Source organism: Dasypus novemcinctus, chromosome 3 (assembly GCF_030445035.2).
Source record: "Dasypus novemcinctus isolate mDasNov1 chromosome 3, mDasNov1.1.hap2, whole genome shotgun sequence".
NCBI lineage: Eukaryota > Metazoa > Chordata > Mammalia > Cingulata > Dasypodidae > Dasypus > Dasypus novemcinctus.
The window spans coordinates 12,876,455-12,891,302 of NC_080675.1; the positions used below are offsets into that span (position 1 = coordinate 12,876,455).

Genomic DNA, 14,848 nt, shown 5'->3' on the forward strand with positions numbered 1-14,848 from the left:
GCTGCCTTCTTTGATGAACATCCATTCCTGAAATGCCAGCAGCAGCTTGAAGAGCCTCCCAGATGGCCACAGCTTTTATGGCACTTGTGAAGCCCCTGGTGGACGCGGTGCCCCACGGAGTGCATACTTGCTGGTCCCTCTCGAGCATTCGGCAAAGCAGGCACTTCCCCCAGCTTGCAGCACAGAGTGTCCACCTTCTACATGCTAGCAAAGCCACAGCGCAGCGCTGCCTTCAGCTGCAGAACTCACCAAGCGTGGAAGGTTGAGGCTGGGCTCTGTGTGGTTGGAGCTGAGAAGGCCTGGGCCAGCCCTTGATCTCTGACAGCAGCGCTGGTCAACGGACATGTACTGCCCCAAAGAACACTTTGGAAAGCTGTGGGGACACGGATACACTGAAGGACCATCCACTTCAGTGAAGCACTGAACCCAGTTCTACCTGACTCCAGTGTGTGTTCCCCACCCCGTCCCCACTATACCCCCGACCCCTGCAAGTTCCCACAGGTTTAAACCTGCTTGGATGACAAGCTGAGCCTGGAGCCTCACAGTCCTATGGGTGTTTTATTTCCTATAAAAACATCGTTTCCCCCAAAGTTTTAATCCACACTGAATTTTTCATGAAGACATCTGCCGTGTAAATGGTGGGAAGATTATAGTTTGTTTTGTTTGGAACATTACCAAGCAATGTTCACCATTTCAGAAAATCCTAACACTAGTGGAAATGCTAGTTGTAGTACTGAATGCACCAGCGGCCACAGAGCTTCTCTAATTGTAACTGAGAGTTAAGAATTGACAAATGATTATGATTACTGAATCACATAGCTTTTTTTTAACTTTCTAATATATTGCAGAATAGCCACAAATTAATACCTAAAATTACTGAAACTCTCATCCCCTATTTATACTTACTATTGTGATGGTTATTCAACAAGTCTCAGCCCCTGTTTATTTATACTTACTATTTTAATGGTAACCACTCCACCTTCCCTTGTGTGAATTTATAAAAACCCTTATTCCTTAGACTCCAGGAACAGATTTTTAGGCCTTATAGGCTGTCTGATCTCTTGCTTTGCACTTAGCAATAAACATTTTCTGTCTTTGAAACCCTGGTGTCTCAGGAGTTGGTAGTTGGAGTCATCAGGCAGAGAATCCCCTTTTGCTCGGTGACGTGATTGGTTCCAAACCTGGGTCACCATGACTTCTAGTGTAGTTATGTCAGGTCATTTGCATATTAAAACACATTATTTTCTTGTAATTTAGATTACTTTTATTTCTCTTTCACATCATAATTAGAGCTTTGTTTTGGTGTTTTTTTGTTTCGTTTCATTTTTTAATTTTACTTGAGTAGTGTTAAAAGAAGAACTTTCCAACAACATTAAATTTAGGATCTCATAGCTTTATTGAGCAATTCATGAGTCGGGCAGCATCCTTTCCCAAGGGAGTGGAAAAGGGACACTCACCAGGGGTGAACATGGAAGCAAGTGAGGAAAATGCTCTAATTGGCTGGCATTAAGGTGTACATCGAGGGCTTTACAAAGGGTGATTAGTAGGTCTGCTTGTCCATTCTGATAAGCTCTTTCTGAGGCAGGGGTTTAGGGACTGAGAAGGCACATTTGGGACCTGGCAGCAAACCATGGTAATGGAACACGTGGCCCTGGAACTCACCTGAGGGAAAGACCCCACCGCCACCACCAAAAGGCTGCTGGAAGAACCCCGTGAGAATCCTTCATTGGGAAGGGGATCAAGGAAAAGCCCTGGATGTTCTCAGGGGGCCTTATCATTGGGCCCCCTGGGGGAATTAACAGGTGGGGTAACCAATCAGAACAGCAAAGAACCAGGACTCCTTCCCCAAATATTAACAAGGGGAGGGGTATAATTAATGGATAAAAAGCAACTGCAGGAGCTTGCTCTCCCTCTGGCTTTCTGCGTGGATTTGCCTGCAAGTATACCTGGGACCCATAATCTTATTTTTTCCCATTTCTGTTCTCCTCTCTTGGTTCCTTAATAAGCTACTGGCCTAACTGGACTGGCACGTTCTTAAATTCTTTTATGCAACATAGCCAAGAACCTAGAGGAATCTGGTTATATCTCTACTGGAGAGAACCTGGCTTATCTCCAAGTGTTGCTTATCTGCAGTTTGTAGGATGCCTTCCTTTGTTCCATTTTCTCAGAAAGCCCTTGCAGGTCAATTGTTTTTGTCTTCTAGAAAAGCCTTTCTCAGAAAGGGGTCCCTCCCAGCAATGCCCAATGCAAATGACCATTTTATTTTACTTAACAGTAGATTATATTAACTAAATTTTATTTCATGGCAGTAAAAGGGATGCAACAAAACACTTTTTATAAAAAGAAAAGTCTGATAGGTCTGAGAATTTTTGCCTTAAAGTGTTTTTTTCAGCCATGTCTTTGGGTACTTGAGCATTCAAGTCTCACTACACCATGAAAAGTATTAAGTAGTAAATTCATCTTCAAAACAGGCTGGATACTCTAAGTTATGGTATACTGAAAGCTCCTGTGGGAGGTGAGGAGAGCAGATCCTCATCAGCTCTGCCACTCAACTGCTGAGCTGTGGGCTGGGGGTTCAGGAAATATCTGTGCCATCCATTATTGCCTTATTTCATACTTTGTGTTCAGGATTATAGGAGTTTGATATTATTGATGAAATCCAAAAAGAAATATTGGATTATGTTTGTAAGCTGTTCTTTTTCTCTGGACATAATTAAATTATAATTAGGGCTTTGACTGGGCCATATCAGTAGGACATGGTGGGCAGGGACTTACAGAGAAAACAACCTGGCAGAATAGTTAGAGTTTTGAGCTGGAGCCCAGGAAGTAAGCACACAGAGGAGCAGAGCAGCTGAGCCTGGAGAGAATTGGGCCCTGGGGAGAGACTATTAGAGCCAGTCACCTGATGGTCTACAGTTGGCCTTGTGGAGTGAGGCAAAGCCCTAGGCAGCCTCATAGTCTAGGCTGAGCTTGTGGAGAAAACAGAAGAGCTGAGCCTGGAGAGAACGAAACCCTGGAAGAGAGGAACCCAGGAAGCCTGAACCCTGGCAGACATCGGCAGACATCTTATCCCAACACATGGCAAAAAAAGCTTTGGTGAGGGAAGTAACTTATACTTTATGGCCTGGTAACTGTAAGCTTCTATCCCAAATAAATACCCTTTATAAAAGCCAATCAGTTTCTGGTATTTTGCATCAGGACCCCTTTGGCTGACTAATACAAGATTCTGGAGTAACTCTGGGGCATTCCCCATGTCCCCGTCTCAGGAGCTAAATCTAACTAGGGCAACGCCTTGAGTTGAAAAGCAGAAGCTCTGGTGGTGAAACTGTACTCATATTCAGGGTTGGAGGAGCTGGGGAATAGGGGAAGCCTCTCTGTTGGTCTCTGGTTTTCCCAAAACTCTGTCATCTCCGATTAAGATGTTAATCAGTAACAGTCCCAAGGGCAGATCATACTTTGGAATAGCAAATATTTGCTGAAGACTTTCGGCCACAAATCTAACCTTTTGTTTTTGCTCTGAATGAAGGATCTTCCCAGGCACCAGAGGGACCACCACTGGTAAGAGGTAGTGGATTCAAGGGAAGCTTTAAAGGTATCTAAATAGGGAGGGATGGGGATTCCCAGGTGAAGGAGTGGGTGGCTGGGCAGCAGAAAGCCCACAGTCCTAGACTTCCGCAGGACTGGAAATGCAAGCTGGGGGCAGGGATGGGGTAGGAGGTATAGAATAGACATGAAGGAACTTCCTTTGTAGGGAGGAGCCCTGAGAAAAGGGGCTTTTAAGGCATGCTATTTCATCCGCCATAACATGCACTGTGCAAGCTATGCTTGACTCCCTGGCCTTCTCCCCAGGGACCCTCCTTTCTAGCCGAGTCAGCAGCTCTCTTCCAGAGCTCCTTGGGGAGGGGAGGATTCAGCTCCAGGCATCCACCAGGGTTGCGAAGAGGAGAGCAGTTGATTTTTTACCACTGGAGCACTATTTAGGAAGGTGCCCTCCTTTGCCTGCTTGACAGCACCCTCGGCCTCAGAGGTGAGTCCTCTGCATACAGAATCTGGATCTTTCAGTAGATGAACAAATCCCACAGGGAATACAAGGTGCTGTTCAGGAAGCAGAGTGCAGGAGGCCCGGCTGACACGGGGCGGCCATTCCACAGGCTGAAGGAGGAACCTCAAGAACGATGTCAGAAGGGGTGACGTCAATTTGGTGTACAGGGATACTTTCCTGACCTCTGTGACAGAGAAGTAGCCCTGAATTCAAGAGCACTCTATGGTGGTCTAATTGACAAAGCGGTGCTGATACTGTAATAAAATGAAGGCATGACACTGGGGTTATGTTTGACGGGGGAACTCACACAACTTGTATGATACTGGATGCCACTTGGAATCAGAAAGATTCCCTGCACACTCAGGAAGCACTGGAGAAGCACTTTACAGTGTAAGCTACTGCTGATAGAGTGAGGTCCCGAATGCTTTGCACTTAGTACAAGGAAGCAAGGAGCCACGTGTTGAGGCTCAGGACAGGGTGTATTTTTGTTCCAGGCATGGATGTGGACGTTGCCACTGGCATCAGGAATAGGCTGAAGAACTTCATCCCATCACCACTTTTTACCAGGGGTTCACGATGGTGGTCTCTGCTGATGTGAATTGGTTCCTTAGGAATTTGGCCTCCGAAAAGAGGTCTGGCCTTTGCCCAGGTTCCAGGATAGTAATCTCTAAATCCTTGGGACTTCCCATACCTGAGTGTCTGTTATTCAGGGGCTCCCTGCCTGGCTTATGCTAAGTAGGTGGCTCTGGGTGGGGTGGCCACACCTGGAAGGTTGGGGCTTTGAGCCCTGTTCTTCAGCCTGAGAGGCGGGAACGGGAGATTGCGTTCAGCCATGGTGCCAGATAATGCAAGCCCAATAAAAACCCCAGTCAGGGAAACTTCTCGATCGGTAAGATACGTAGGAGGTGCTGGCAGGGTGATGCATCCTGTTTCCATGGGGAGAGGACAGGGAAGCTTAGCGTTTGAGACCCTCCCAGACCTCGCCCTATGTGTCTCTTTTTTTTTGGCTGGTTCTGATTTGTATCCTTTTGGCTATAATGAAATGGCAAACTTAAGTATAGCTCTTCCCCAAGTTGTCTGTCATTCCAGTGAATTTTGAATCTGAGAGCATGGCAGAAACCCCTGAATTTGTAGCCAGTTGGTCAGAAGTGCCGGTGGCCTGGGAACTCCCAAACTTAGAGCTGGTGTCTGGAGTGAGGGTAGTCTTGTAAAGTGTTGCGCCCTTATCCTGTGCCACCTGAGCTAACTCTGGACAGTTAAGTCAGAAATGCACTGCCCTTGGTGTCAGAAATGACTGCAGGAACTGTCCTGAGGCCTGCAACCTGCCCTTGGGCTGTGTATTCCGGTCCCACCCAGACCTGCCTGTAGGCACAGAGGAGAGTGAGGATGAGAGTGAGGGTGCATCTCTGTGACATGCTCTCACCTGCCCAGCTGGCCTCTGGGTGGTGAGAAGCACGGGGTTTGGAGGTTCGCTTCCAGGGTTGGAAGTTTGACTCCACTAGAATATGAAACCTGGGGAGTGAGAGTATGCACTTCACAGCTTGCTGTGAGGCTTAGATGACATCAGCCCAGGCCTCTGCAGTATGAACAAACTACTCATTCTCTTTCAGTCCTGGGAAGCTCAAGGCATAGTGAGGGAAGAAAGACATAAAAGGAAGGAAGTAACTTTGACCCAGGGCTGGGTGGTTAAATGCCATGGAAGAGGAACACAGGGGAAGAAGTCTAACTTTAAAAACTCAGGGGAAATCCAGCACTTTCCCTTTCTCTTGACCTGATTATGCCCCAGACCTTCCAAATTCTCAGCCCAGACAATCCACAGACCAAGGTACCAGCAGCACAGTTTGGATGGGCTGAACTTTCCAAGGCTACCATACGACCAAATGATCAAGGGCAATGAAGACAGCAAATCAATGAAAGCTTTGTGAAGATCTCCTGATCCATCTGGCTCTGCTTTGACCCATACCTGGGGGCCCAGAGGATGTTCTCTTTAATCCCCCCATTCTTTTTGCTACCTCCTGCCATCAGAGATGTGGGTTCTGCATCTGGGCCCTTCTGGAAAGACAGTATATAGAAAAGGAAGTCAGAGACCATGAGCTCCCTGGGCAGCTGGCAAAGGGTGGGAATTGAAGCTTTGCTTTGAAATAATGCCCCCTCCTCAGGTAAACAAATGTGAACCCTACTTGCTCCAGGTTTTCCAGGATGTAGGAAAAAACTGCATGAGTCCAGAGACAACCCTCACATACCCAACCCCACCCCACAGAAAGGAAGCAGAGTTACTGGAGGACTGTTTACCATTGCACAGGGAGGAGACATGATATTAAACGTTAAAAACAATCTCTCTCCTCTTTTCTCCAGAGGAAGTCTTGCTGCTGAAGAGTCTTGTACCTTTGCCCTCCACAGCTGATGAAATGAAGGCGGGCTTCAGCCTTCTGCTCCCCTTCCTCCTGGCAGAGGCGTGGCTGGCACCCAGCTTGGGCCCAGGACCCAGCGAGGCCGGGCCAGTGACTCTGAAGACCTCTGCTCCCCAGAACCAGACAGGTGTTGGAGTCAAGCCAACTCAGGAAGAGGAGGTGGAGGAGGTGCCCTGGTTGACGGCCAATGGGCAGGAGCTCTCCAAAGAGACTTCAAACTTTGGATTCAGCTTGCTGCGCAAGATCTCCATGAAACACGAAGGCAATGTGGTCTTCTCCCCATTCGGGCTGTCCTTTGCCTTGGCAGCCTTGTTGCTGGGGGCCAAAGGGCAGACCAAAGCCCAGATCGTGAGTGGGCTTCGTTTGCAACACCTGCAGGCCCTGAACAGGACCAAGCCCATGCTCCTACCCTCCCTCTTTAAGCAAGTCAGAGAGACCCTCTCCAACAACTGGGAGCTAGGCCTCACCCAGGGGAGTTTTACTTTCATCCAAAAGGATTTTGATGTCAAAGAGACATTCCTCAATTTATCGAAGAGGTATTTCGATACAGAATGTGTGCCTATGAATTTTCGCAATGCCTCTCAGACCAAAGAGCTCATGAATCATTACATTAACAAAGAGACTCAGGGGAAAATTCCCAAACTCTTTGATGAAATTAATCCTGAAACCAAGCTAATTCTTGTGGATTACATCTTGTTCAAAGGTACTGTTTTAGTTGGCTAAATGCTGCTGGGAGTAAATATACCAGAAATGGGTTGGCTTTGATAATGGGAATTTATTAGGTTAAAAGCTTACAGTGGAAGTGGAACCCAAATCAAGGCATTGTCAAGAGACACTGTCTCACCAAGTTGCAGCTGTGGGCAATCAGGCACATGGCAGTGTCATCTAAAGTTCCTTTCACTTTGAGCTCAGCTGTGGGTGATAAGGCACATAGCAGTGGCAGGGCCTAATGGCATGGTGGCTCTGGGATCTCTGCCTTCTCCTCCAGGCTCACTTTCTCCCCAAGCTCAGCTATGGGCAATCAGGCATACGGTTCATCTCCCCCAGGTCTCATCTCTTTCAGCCTCTTGGGAGGCCTCTTTCCATGCCTCTGTGCTCCTCTGATTCCAGGCTCCAGCCTTTGGGACCTCTCAGCCTCTCAGGGTTTCTTTGTCTCTGTCACTTTTTTTCCTGTGTCCGCTGCTTTTTGTCCTCCATTTATAAAGGACTCCATAAGAGAATTAACACCCACCATGGGTCACAAAACCTAATCAAAGACCCTTAATAAAGTAATTTAATCAAGACTGCCCATCTACAACAGGTTTACATGCACAGGACTGGATTAGCTTTAAGGATATGAGCTTTAAACTGTCACTTTGAAAATGGTCTGCTTTCCCAAAGTCAGGTCCCGCCATCTCTTCCTTTCCCTCCCTTTGACCAGCATGTGGTTACAGTTAAAAGATTTTCTATGGACATGTTTTCAGATTTCACAAACAGATTGAAACATTTACTGAACAGTGTCCCAGGCACAGTGCTAGGCAACATCTTCATTTGATCCTCCTACCCTAAGAATCCTGCATGCTTGTAGTCTCTACAGTTTTCAAAGCACCTCCCTACAGCTCTTATGACATCTGAACACAGGAGCACTGGGTCATGAAAAAAGCATAGGTTTCGTCAACTGATTTTATGATTGCATCCTTGCTTCTTCACTATACTTTTGTGACCTCAGGCAAGCAACAAACTCTCTGCCCCCAGGTTTTTAATACAGAAAATGGTGGTACTCCCATCTACTATATAGTTACAAGGCTAAAAAAGGATATAGCAAAGATAGAGTGCCCAGTTGTACTAGGCACATAGTCGGTACTAAATCTGTTATGTATTTATTATTATTTATTATTTGATCTTCCTAATTTTCAATGAAGTAGGCAGAGCAGGAGACATTATCCCTCTCTAGAGGAGATGGAAGTGAAGCTCAGAGAGGTTAGTTAGCTTGATCAAGGTCACACAGCTAATGGCAGAAGCCACTCAAGGTTGATACCCTGATCCCATGCATTTGGCAGCAGCCTCCCTTAGTGATGGACATTGGTGGATGACGTGGACATTGCTAAGCAGAAAGTTGACACCTTGCAAAGCAGAGACTTGGCAAGGTCCCAGGAGGAAGACCTTCTACAATCAGCCAGAAACACAACCCAGGCAGACATTCAAGTTCAGGAATCAAGCACCGGCATGCTAGTGGCCGCTGCTGGATTGTATAATTCTTTGTGGGTAAGGGACACTTCCCTCAGAACCATCCTAAACAGCGAATGGGTGGAGAATGTTATCACTTCTGCCACATTGGATTCTGTGTGTTTGACTCATATGCTTGCACAGGGGTCTGCATTCTACAAAGTTGTAGTTAAAGGGCCCCTCATTCAGACAGGGACAGGCAAAGGCCCAAAACCCTCTCTGGGATGGAGCTAAAACACAAGGGACCAACTGTAAAAAGAGGTGTGTTTCAGAGCACCAGCTGGCATGAGAGTGAATGTTGTTCAGGTGCAGAACAAAGAAGGGAACAAGGGATTGTTAGATGACATTTCCTTGCTTTTGTGTGCAATTCCATTAGGTCTTGCTGGTGGCACCTGCATTTTGCCAATTGGGAAACAGGCCCAGGAAAAACTGATCTTTGAGAATTTATTTTGGCAGCTTGAGCTGTGGTCAAAGTAAATCCAATAAAGTAATGCCTTTCCAAGTTGGGGCAAGAAGGGGGATGGGACTCTCACTCTTTATTTCTTTAACAAGAGCCACACTTTTCCAGGAGGGTGGTTTCTGCAACGAGCTCTTTTTCTTGCCTGTTCAGGGAAATGGCTGACCCCATTTGACCCTGTCTTCACTGAAGCTGACACTTTCCACCTGGACAAATACAAGACAGTTAAGGTGCCCATGATGTACAGGACAGGCAAGTTTGCCTCTACCTTTGATAAGAATTTTCGCTGCCACATCCTCAAACTGCCCTATCGAGGACAGGCCACCATGCTGGTGGTCCTCATGGAGAAAATGGGGGACCACCTAGCCCTTGAAGACTACCTCACCACAGACCTGGTGGAGACGTGGCTCAGAAACATGAAGGAGAGGTACAGCTTTTCCCCTCACCCTACACAATCTCGGCCTTTCTATCCTTGCTGGCACACACCACAGTTTAATTCAATGCACCATGGCTTAGTGCCTGGCTCCCTCAGTGAGCTGTAATCTCCATGAGGGAAAGGGCTGCATTTGTCCTGTTTTCCATTCGATCCCCAGCATCTATCACAGTTCCCGGTGACTTCATTCATTTTTTCAGCCAGTATTTACTGAGTTTCTCCCCTGTGCCAGGCACTGGGATGCATGCATGATGCTAGCAACACACCAGTAACAAAACAAGCAAACGTCCCTTCCATCAGGGAGTTTACATTCTAGTGAAGGGAGACAAGAAAGCAGATAGACAAGGAACAATGCAAGGAAGGTACAGGGAGTTTCAGCAGGGTGCAGCTGGAGGTCAAGGAAGACTTTGCTAAGAAGAAGGCAGAGAACAAACACCTGAAGAGGAAGGAGAGCCATGTGGATATATTGAGGGAAGAGATTATGGGCAGTCAGGCAGCAAACAAGAAAGCTCTGGGATGGGAATATTTGAAGAACAGCAAGGAGGCCAGTGTGAGTGAGGGAAAGAATGGTTAGAGAGGAGGTGAAACTGGAACCAGGAACCCAATTATCTAGGGCTTGACAGGACATGAGAAAGACTTGGGCTTTTCCTGAGGGAGTTGGGAAACCACTGGAGGGTTCTGATCAGAGAAGCAATATGATTGGACTTACATTTTTAAAGGATCACAGACCTCTTAATGGCAGTTGAGAAAATACCCTAGGGGAACAAGGATGGAAACAAGGAAACCAGTTAGCAGTTATTGTAATAATCCAGGTCAATATGCTGCTGCCTTGAACTATTTATAGTGTGCCAGTGGAAGTGATTAGAAAAAGTTGGATTCTGTATCTATTATTAAATTAGAGCTGCCAGAATTTGCTAATTGGATTGAACATGGGTCATTTGCCATTTACTAAAATGGGGAAGATAGTGGAAGCAATGAGTCTGGGGTTAAGTTCAAGAGTTAAGTCTGAACATTTGGATCAGAAATAGATGTTAGACATCCAAGTGGAAATGTCAAGAATGTAGTTAGATACATGGATCTAGAATCCAAGGGTTGGAGAAATAAATTTGGGAGCCATTGGTATATAAGTGGAATTTAAAGCCACAAGACTGGAGATTTCCTGGAGAGAAGGCTGAGCAGAGAGAGGAATGGTGTCTGAGCCACAGAATAGGCACTCAAATGTTTGTTGAATAAATGAAGCCCCTGCCCCAATGGAATACCAGGAAAACACCTGCCACAAGAATTCCACGGCTATTCCTATGTCAACCAATGATTTGGCACAGAGAATGAGCCCAACCTAAGGTCCCCCATGTTAGTCTTCATTATTCATCTTTTTCTTTGCATCCTTAGTGCCTAGCAAAGGACTTGAAACATAATAAGCCTTCAGATGACGTTTACTGAATGAATACATTTATAAATCTATCTTCAAGAAATGTTATGTCTCTCAATTATATTCCAGTCTGACAGCCTGGCCCAACCTAACTTTGCAAAAGTGAAAGAAACAAAATTAAGAGGAATACAGCACACAGAAGGGAATTAATACTTATTAACTCCTACTGGACAAGAGAAATTCTTCTTGGAACTTAACATGTATTTGCTCATTTAATCCTCTAAGCAACCCTGTGAGACTGGGCGTTGGTATTTTGGGCTGTACTGTAGAGATTAAGAAATTGGGGCTTTAACTACTTTGTACCAATTGGTGGTTTTCATGCTTTTTGCTTTTTAGTCATAGACCTCATCTTTATGAGCAAAATATTTCCAAAGGAGAATCTTACTGCATAAAATTGATAGTATCAGAGTTTCTCTGCTAAAGATGGGTAGGGAGTTTGACAGTTTCCTTCATTTTTCTCTCTCATGTCCATGTCCCAGACTCCTGGAGTTCTCCTGGGAACCCTGGGTGATGCGGCAACTAGGGCTTGCAAACAGCCATTATCTAGATGTCTACAGGATTGCTTGGAAGCATCTATTTGCTTGGTTTTGGTTAGTTTTAAAAAACAGAAATAGACACAAAGAGTGACATTCTTTGCCAAAGAGAATGTAGTCATGGGCTGAGAAAGAAAACAGGTTCACTGAAGCTGAAGTAATATAATTTGATAAGATAAAAATATTTTCTCTGAAAAAGACTAGTAAAAAAGAATGACTTGAGCTACATACAGTCAACTGAGGGAAACTTATTAATAGATAGAATCTTGGAGGAAGAAAAGAAAAGAGCATGTGGTTTCTTTAGTGTTCATATTCTATGGCTTTTGTCAACATTTCACCATTATATGTGCTTGTACCACAGAAAAATGGAAGTTTTCTTTCCAAAGTTCAAGTTAGATCAGAAATATGAGATGCATGAACTACTTAAGCAAATGGGAATCAGAAGAATCTTCTCATCTTGGGCTGACCTTAGTGAACTCTCAGATACTCCAAGAAATCTTAAAGTATCCAAGGTAAGTCATGATCTTTCATTAGGGCCCAAACACTCAGTATGATATGTTACCAAAGCCAGCAATTACGTCTGCAAACCATCTAACTCTAATAAAATACCTAGTATCATAGGAAATTACATTTTAAAACCTAAATAATTGAATTAGCATTCAAGTTGGATGCTTTAACAATTCCAAGCTACTTTATTAAAGCATTTTTTTTTCAATTAATTTCTCTTATGTAGAGTTCTCACCCTCTCTTCTCCAACCCTAAGGAGAAATTTACCCCTAAAGTGGAACTAGTTTACAGATTCACCATCATATATATTGAATCTAACTTTAAAAGTTCATGATATCACATCACATGATCTTCAAGATGCAGGGAAATCCTGGAGGTCATCTGACCCAATTCCCCACCCTTTGTGGAAATCCCCTCTAAAACCCCCACTAAATCACACTCCAGTTTTTTTTTAATGCTTCCAATGACAGGAAAATCAACCCACAAAGGATTACAATTGCCTAATTTTATTTTATTTTTTGACCTGAAATTTCTCCCTAACTCTGTGGTCCTAGGTCTGCCTCTGAGGCTAAGAAGAGACAGTTTAGTCACTGTCCCCATGGAATCTCTTCTCCTAACCAGTGTTTCTCAATGGAAGTACCGTTGGTTCTGAGGGGAAATGACTGTCTTCCAGAGTAGTTCTGTGCATTGCAGGGACTGGTTAGCCTCACTGACCTGAGCTCACTAATGCCATTGGTAACACCCAGTCATTGTTACAACTAAGATAATATTCTCAAACATTTCCAAATGGCAGCAAAATCTCACTATACTCTTTCCTAGCTGTGGAGTTGTGGTTAACATTTTCCTGTACAATGCATTTTTCAATTACAAGAGAGATTTAAAATGTCATCCACTTAAGTAGGACCCACTAGAGCAACCTGAGTTTTCACTCAACCCCATATTGCTCAGGGATGGTGTATTAGATTCCTGGGGCTGCTAAAAAAATGTACCACACACTGAGTGGCTTAAAATAACAGAAATCTATTCTCCCACAGTTGTAGAGGCTAGAAATCTGAAATCCAGTTATTGGTAGGTCCAGAATCCCTCTGGAGGCTCTCAGGGTGAATCCTTCCTTGTCTCTCGCAACTTCTAGTGGTCATCAGCATTCCTTGGCTTCTGGCCACATCACTCCAGTTTCTGCCTCAATCTTCCCACTGCCTTCTCCTCTGTGTGTTTTCTCTTCTTCTGTCTCTTATATGCACACTTGTCATTGGATTTAAGGCCCAACCAGATAATGCAGGTTGATCTCATCTCAAGATCCTTAACTTAATTACATCTGCAAGGACAATTTCTCAAATAAGGTATCATTTACAGGTCCTGGGATTTGGATGTGGACATAACATTTTGGGGCCACTATTCAACTCAACACAGATAGTTAGATATTTAAACATAATAATCCTGCAGACCAGGATTGTTTCTGTTGCAAACACATAAAAAATTAAAGAAATGTGCTGCTGTTTAAATTTTTAATCAAGTTTTAAATTTTAAACCATTAAATTATCTCCCTTTGTTTATTTGGGGAAGTAAATTTTCACTCCTGGAAACTGTTATTACTTGAATGTTTTCATTGTCTCCTTTTATGGTAAATATATAGGTATTTCACTCACATATGTGAAGTTCCTGGACTAAGGGCTTCTCAAACGTGGCAAGAGACATGAATGCAGGCAGTCAGAGTTCAGGAAAGGCTTTGGGACACTGGAGCTTGCCCCAGGGAACGCATCAGAGCAGTACCAGAGCAAAAGTGCTCAGGGTGGCAGATACTGGGAAGCTGCTAGAAAACACTAACCACACCTCCACCCTCTGCCAAGAGGAAGGTCAAAGTACTCTGGGGTTCCAAAATATATGCTCAGTACATATTTGATTTGATCCCCATATCCATGAATTGGCTAGCCAGAGACTCCCTGAATCCATGCCCAGCATGTATTTCACACTTGGGTTCCTGAATTCTCCTAGACTGTTTTGAGTTCTTAAGATAGTCTCTGATGCAACCCCAAACAATTCCACTCAGCACACATGGGTCCTGTTCCACTAGCACCACAGTGAAAAATACCTTCCTCTTAGGTGCCACACAAATGGTCTTCCACATTATTTCCTTTTCTAGGTTTTACAAAGAGCAGTGATTGAGGTCGATGAAAACGGAACTGAGGCAGTGGCGGGAACTCTGTCAGAAATTACTGCTTATTCCATGCCTCCCATCATCAAAGTGGATCAGCCATTTCATTTCATGATCTATGAAGAAACCTCTAGGATGCTTCTCTTTCTGGGCAGGGTGGTAAATCCAACACTTCTATGATGCATGACATGCATAAGTACTTAATGCTATAGTAGATGCTGACTCTGTGATATCTGAATCCACACAGGATATTGGCATTGGGTGGCAGAGGAGGAAAGTGTCCTCCTTCCCCTCTGATAGTTTGGGCTTTTTTTTAGATAAATACAAGTATTAAAATGATATATATTTAATGACATATTTGTGCAATATGCCTGGTATTTTAAGCCCATTTCCTAGAGCCTGTGTTATTTAATTGAAGACTAGCTACGTGGAAGTCTTTTACATTTCTCTGTTGCTCTCATTATCTGGACCTAAAAAACAGTAGATCAGAACACTATTTCAAGATAAAGCCTTTAGGAGGAAGACAGGCATATGTTCTTTTGAGTCACAAGTCTTCTTTCTACTTCTCTCTGGTATAAAAAAAGAGATGTTTTATTTTATTCTATTTCATAATCACTTCTTGCTGACTGAAATTAAAGTAAATGATCATAGTCACTCATGATCACAGCATATGCCTCAT

At 44.4% G+C, this 14,848-nt stretch overlaps 1 protein-coding gene across 4 annotated transcripts; it reads left to right on the forward strand.

The window, feature by feature from the left end:
- The first annotated feature begins 3,418 nt into the window (after positions 1-3,418).
- Positions 3,419-14,524, forward strand: SERPINA10 (serpin family A member 10). Of its 4 annotated transcripts, XM_004484367.5 has the most exons (6): positions 3,524-3,558; positions 3,850-4,027; positions 6,398-7,156; positions 9,269-9,542; positions 11,872-12,022; positions 14,158-14,524. In XM_004484367.5, exons 3-6 carry the CDS (start codon positions 6,451-6,453, stop codon positions 14,347-14,349), a joined length of 1,323 nt encoding a protein of 440 aa, XP_004484424.1. In that variant the 5' UTR covers positions 3,524-3,558; positions 3,850-4,027; positions 6,398-6,450; the 3' UTR covers positions 14,350-14,524. The 4 variants fall into 4 exon arrangements, with proteins under 4 accessions (XP_004484423.1, XP_004484425.1, XP_004484426.1 ...); XM_004484366.3 differs by lacking the exon at positions 3,850-4,027 and having other exon boundaries at positions 3,419-3,558; XM_004484368.4 differs by lacking the exon at positions 3,850-4,027 and having other exon boundaries at positions 3,510-3,592.
- Positions 14,525-14,848: the final 324 nt, after the last annotated feature.

What these genes read in the sequence shown, in the direction of transcription:
- SERPINA10 (XM_004484366.3), top strand. Translation starts at nt 6,451, where the DNA reads ATGAAGGCGGGCTTCAGCCTTCTGCTCCCCTTCCTCCTGGCAGAGGCG. An exon ending in GGATTACATCTTGTTCAAAG is followed by an intron (nt 7,157 to 9,268) that starts GTACTGTTTTAG and finishes TTGCCTGTTCAG; the next exon opens with GGAAATGGCTGACCCCATTT. An exon ending in CTCAGAAACATGAAGGAGAG is followed by an intron (nt 9,543 to 11,871) that starts GTACAGCTTTTC and finishes CTTGTACCACAG; the next exon opens with AAAAATGGAAGTTTTCTTTC.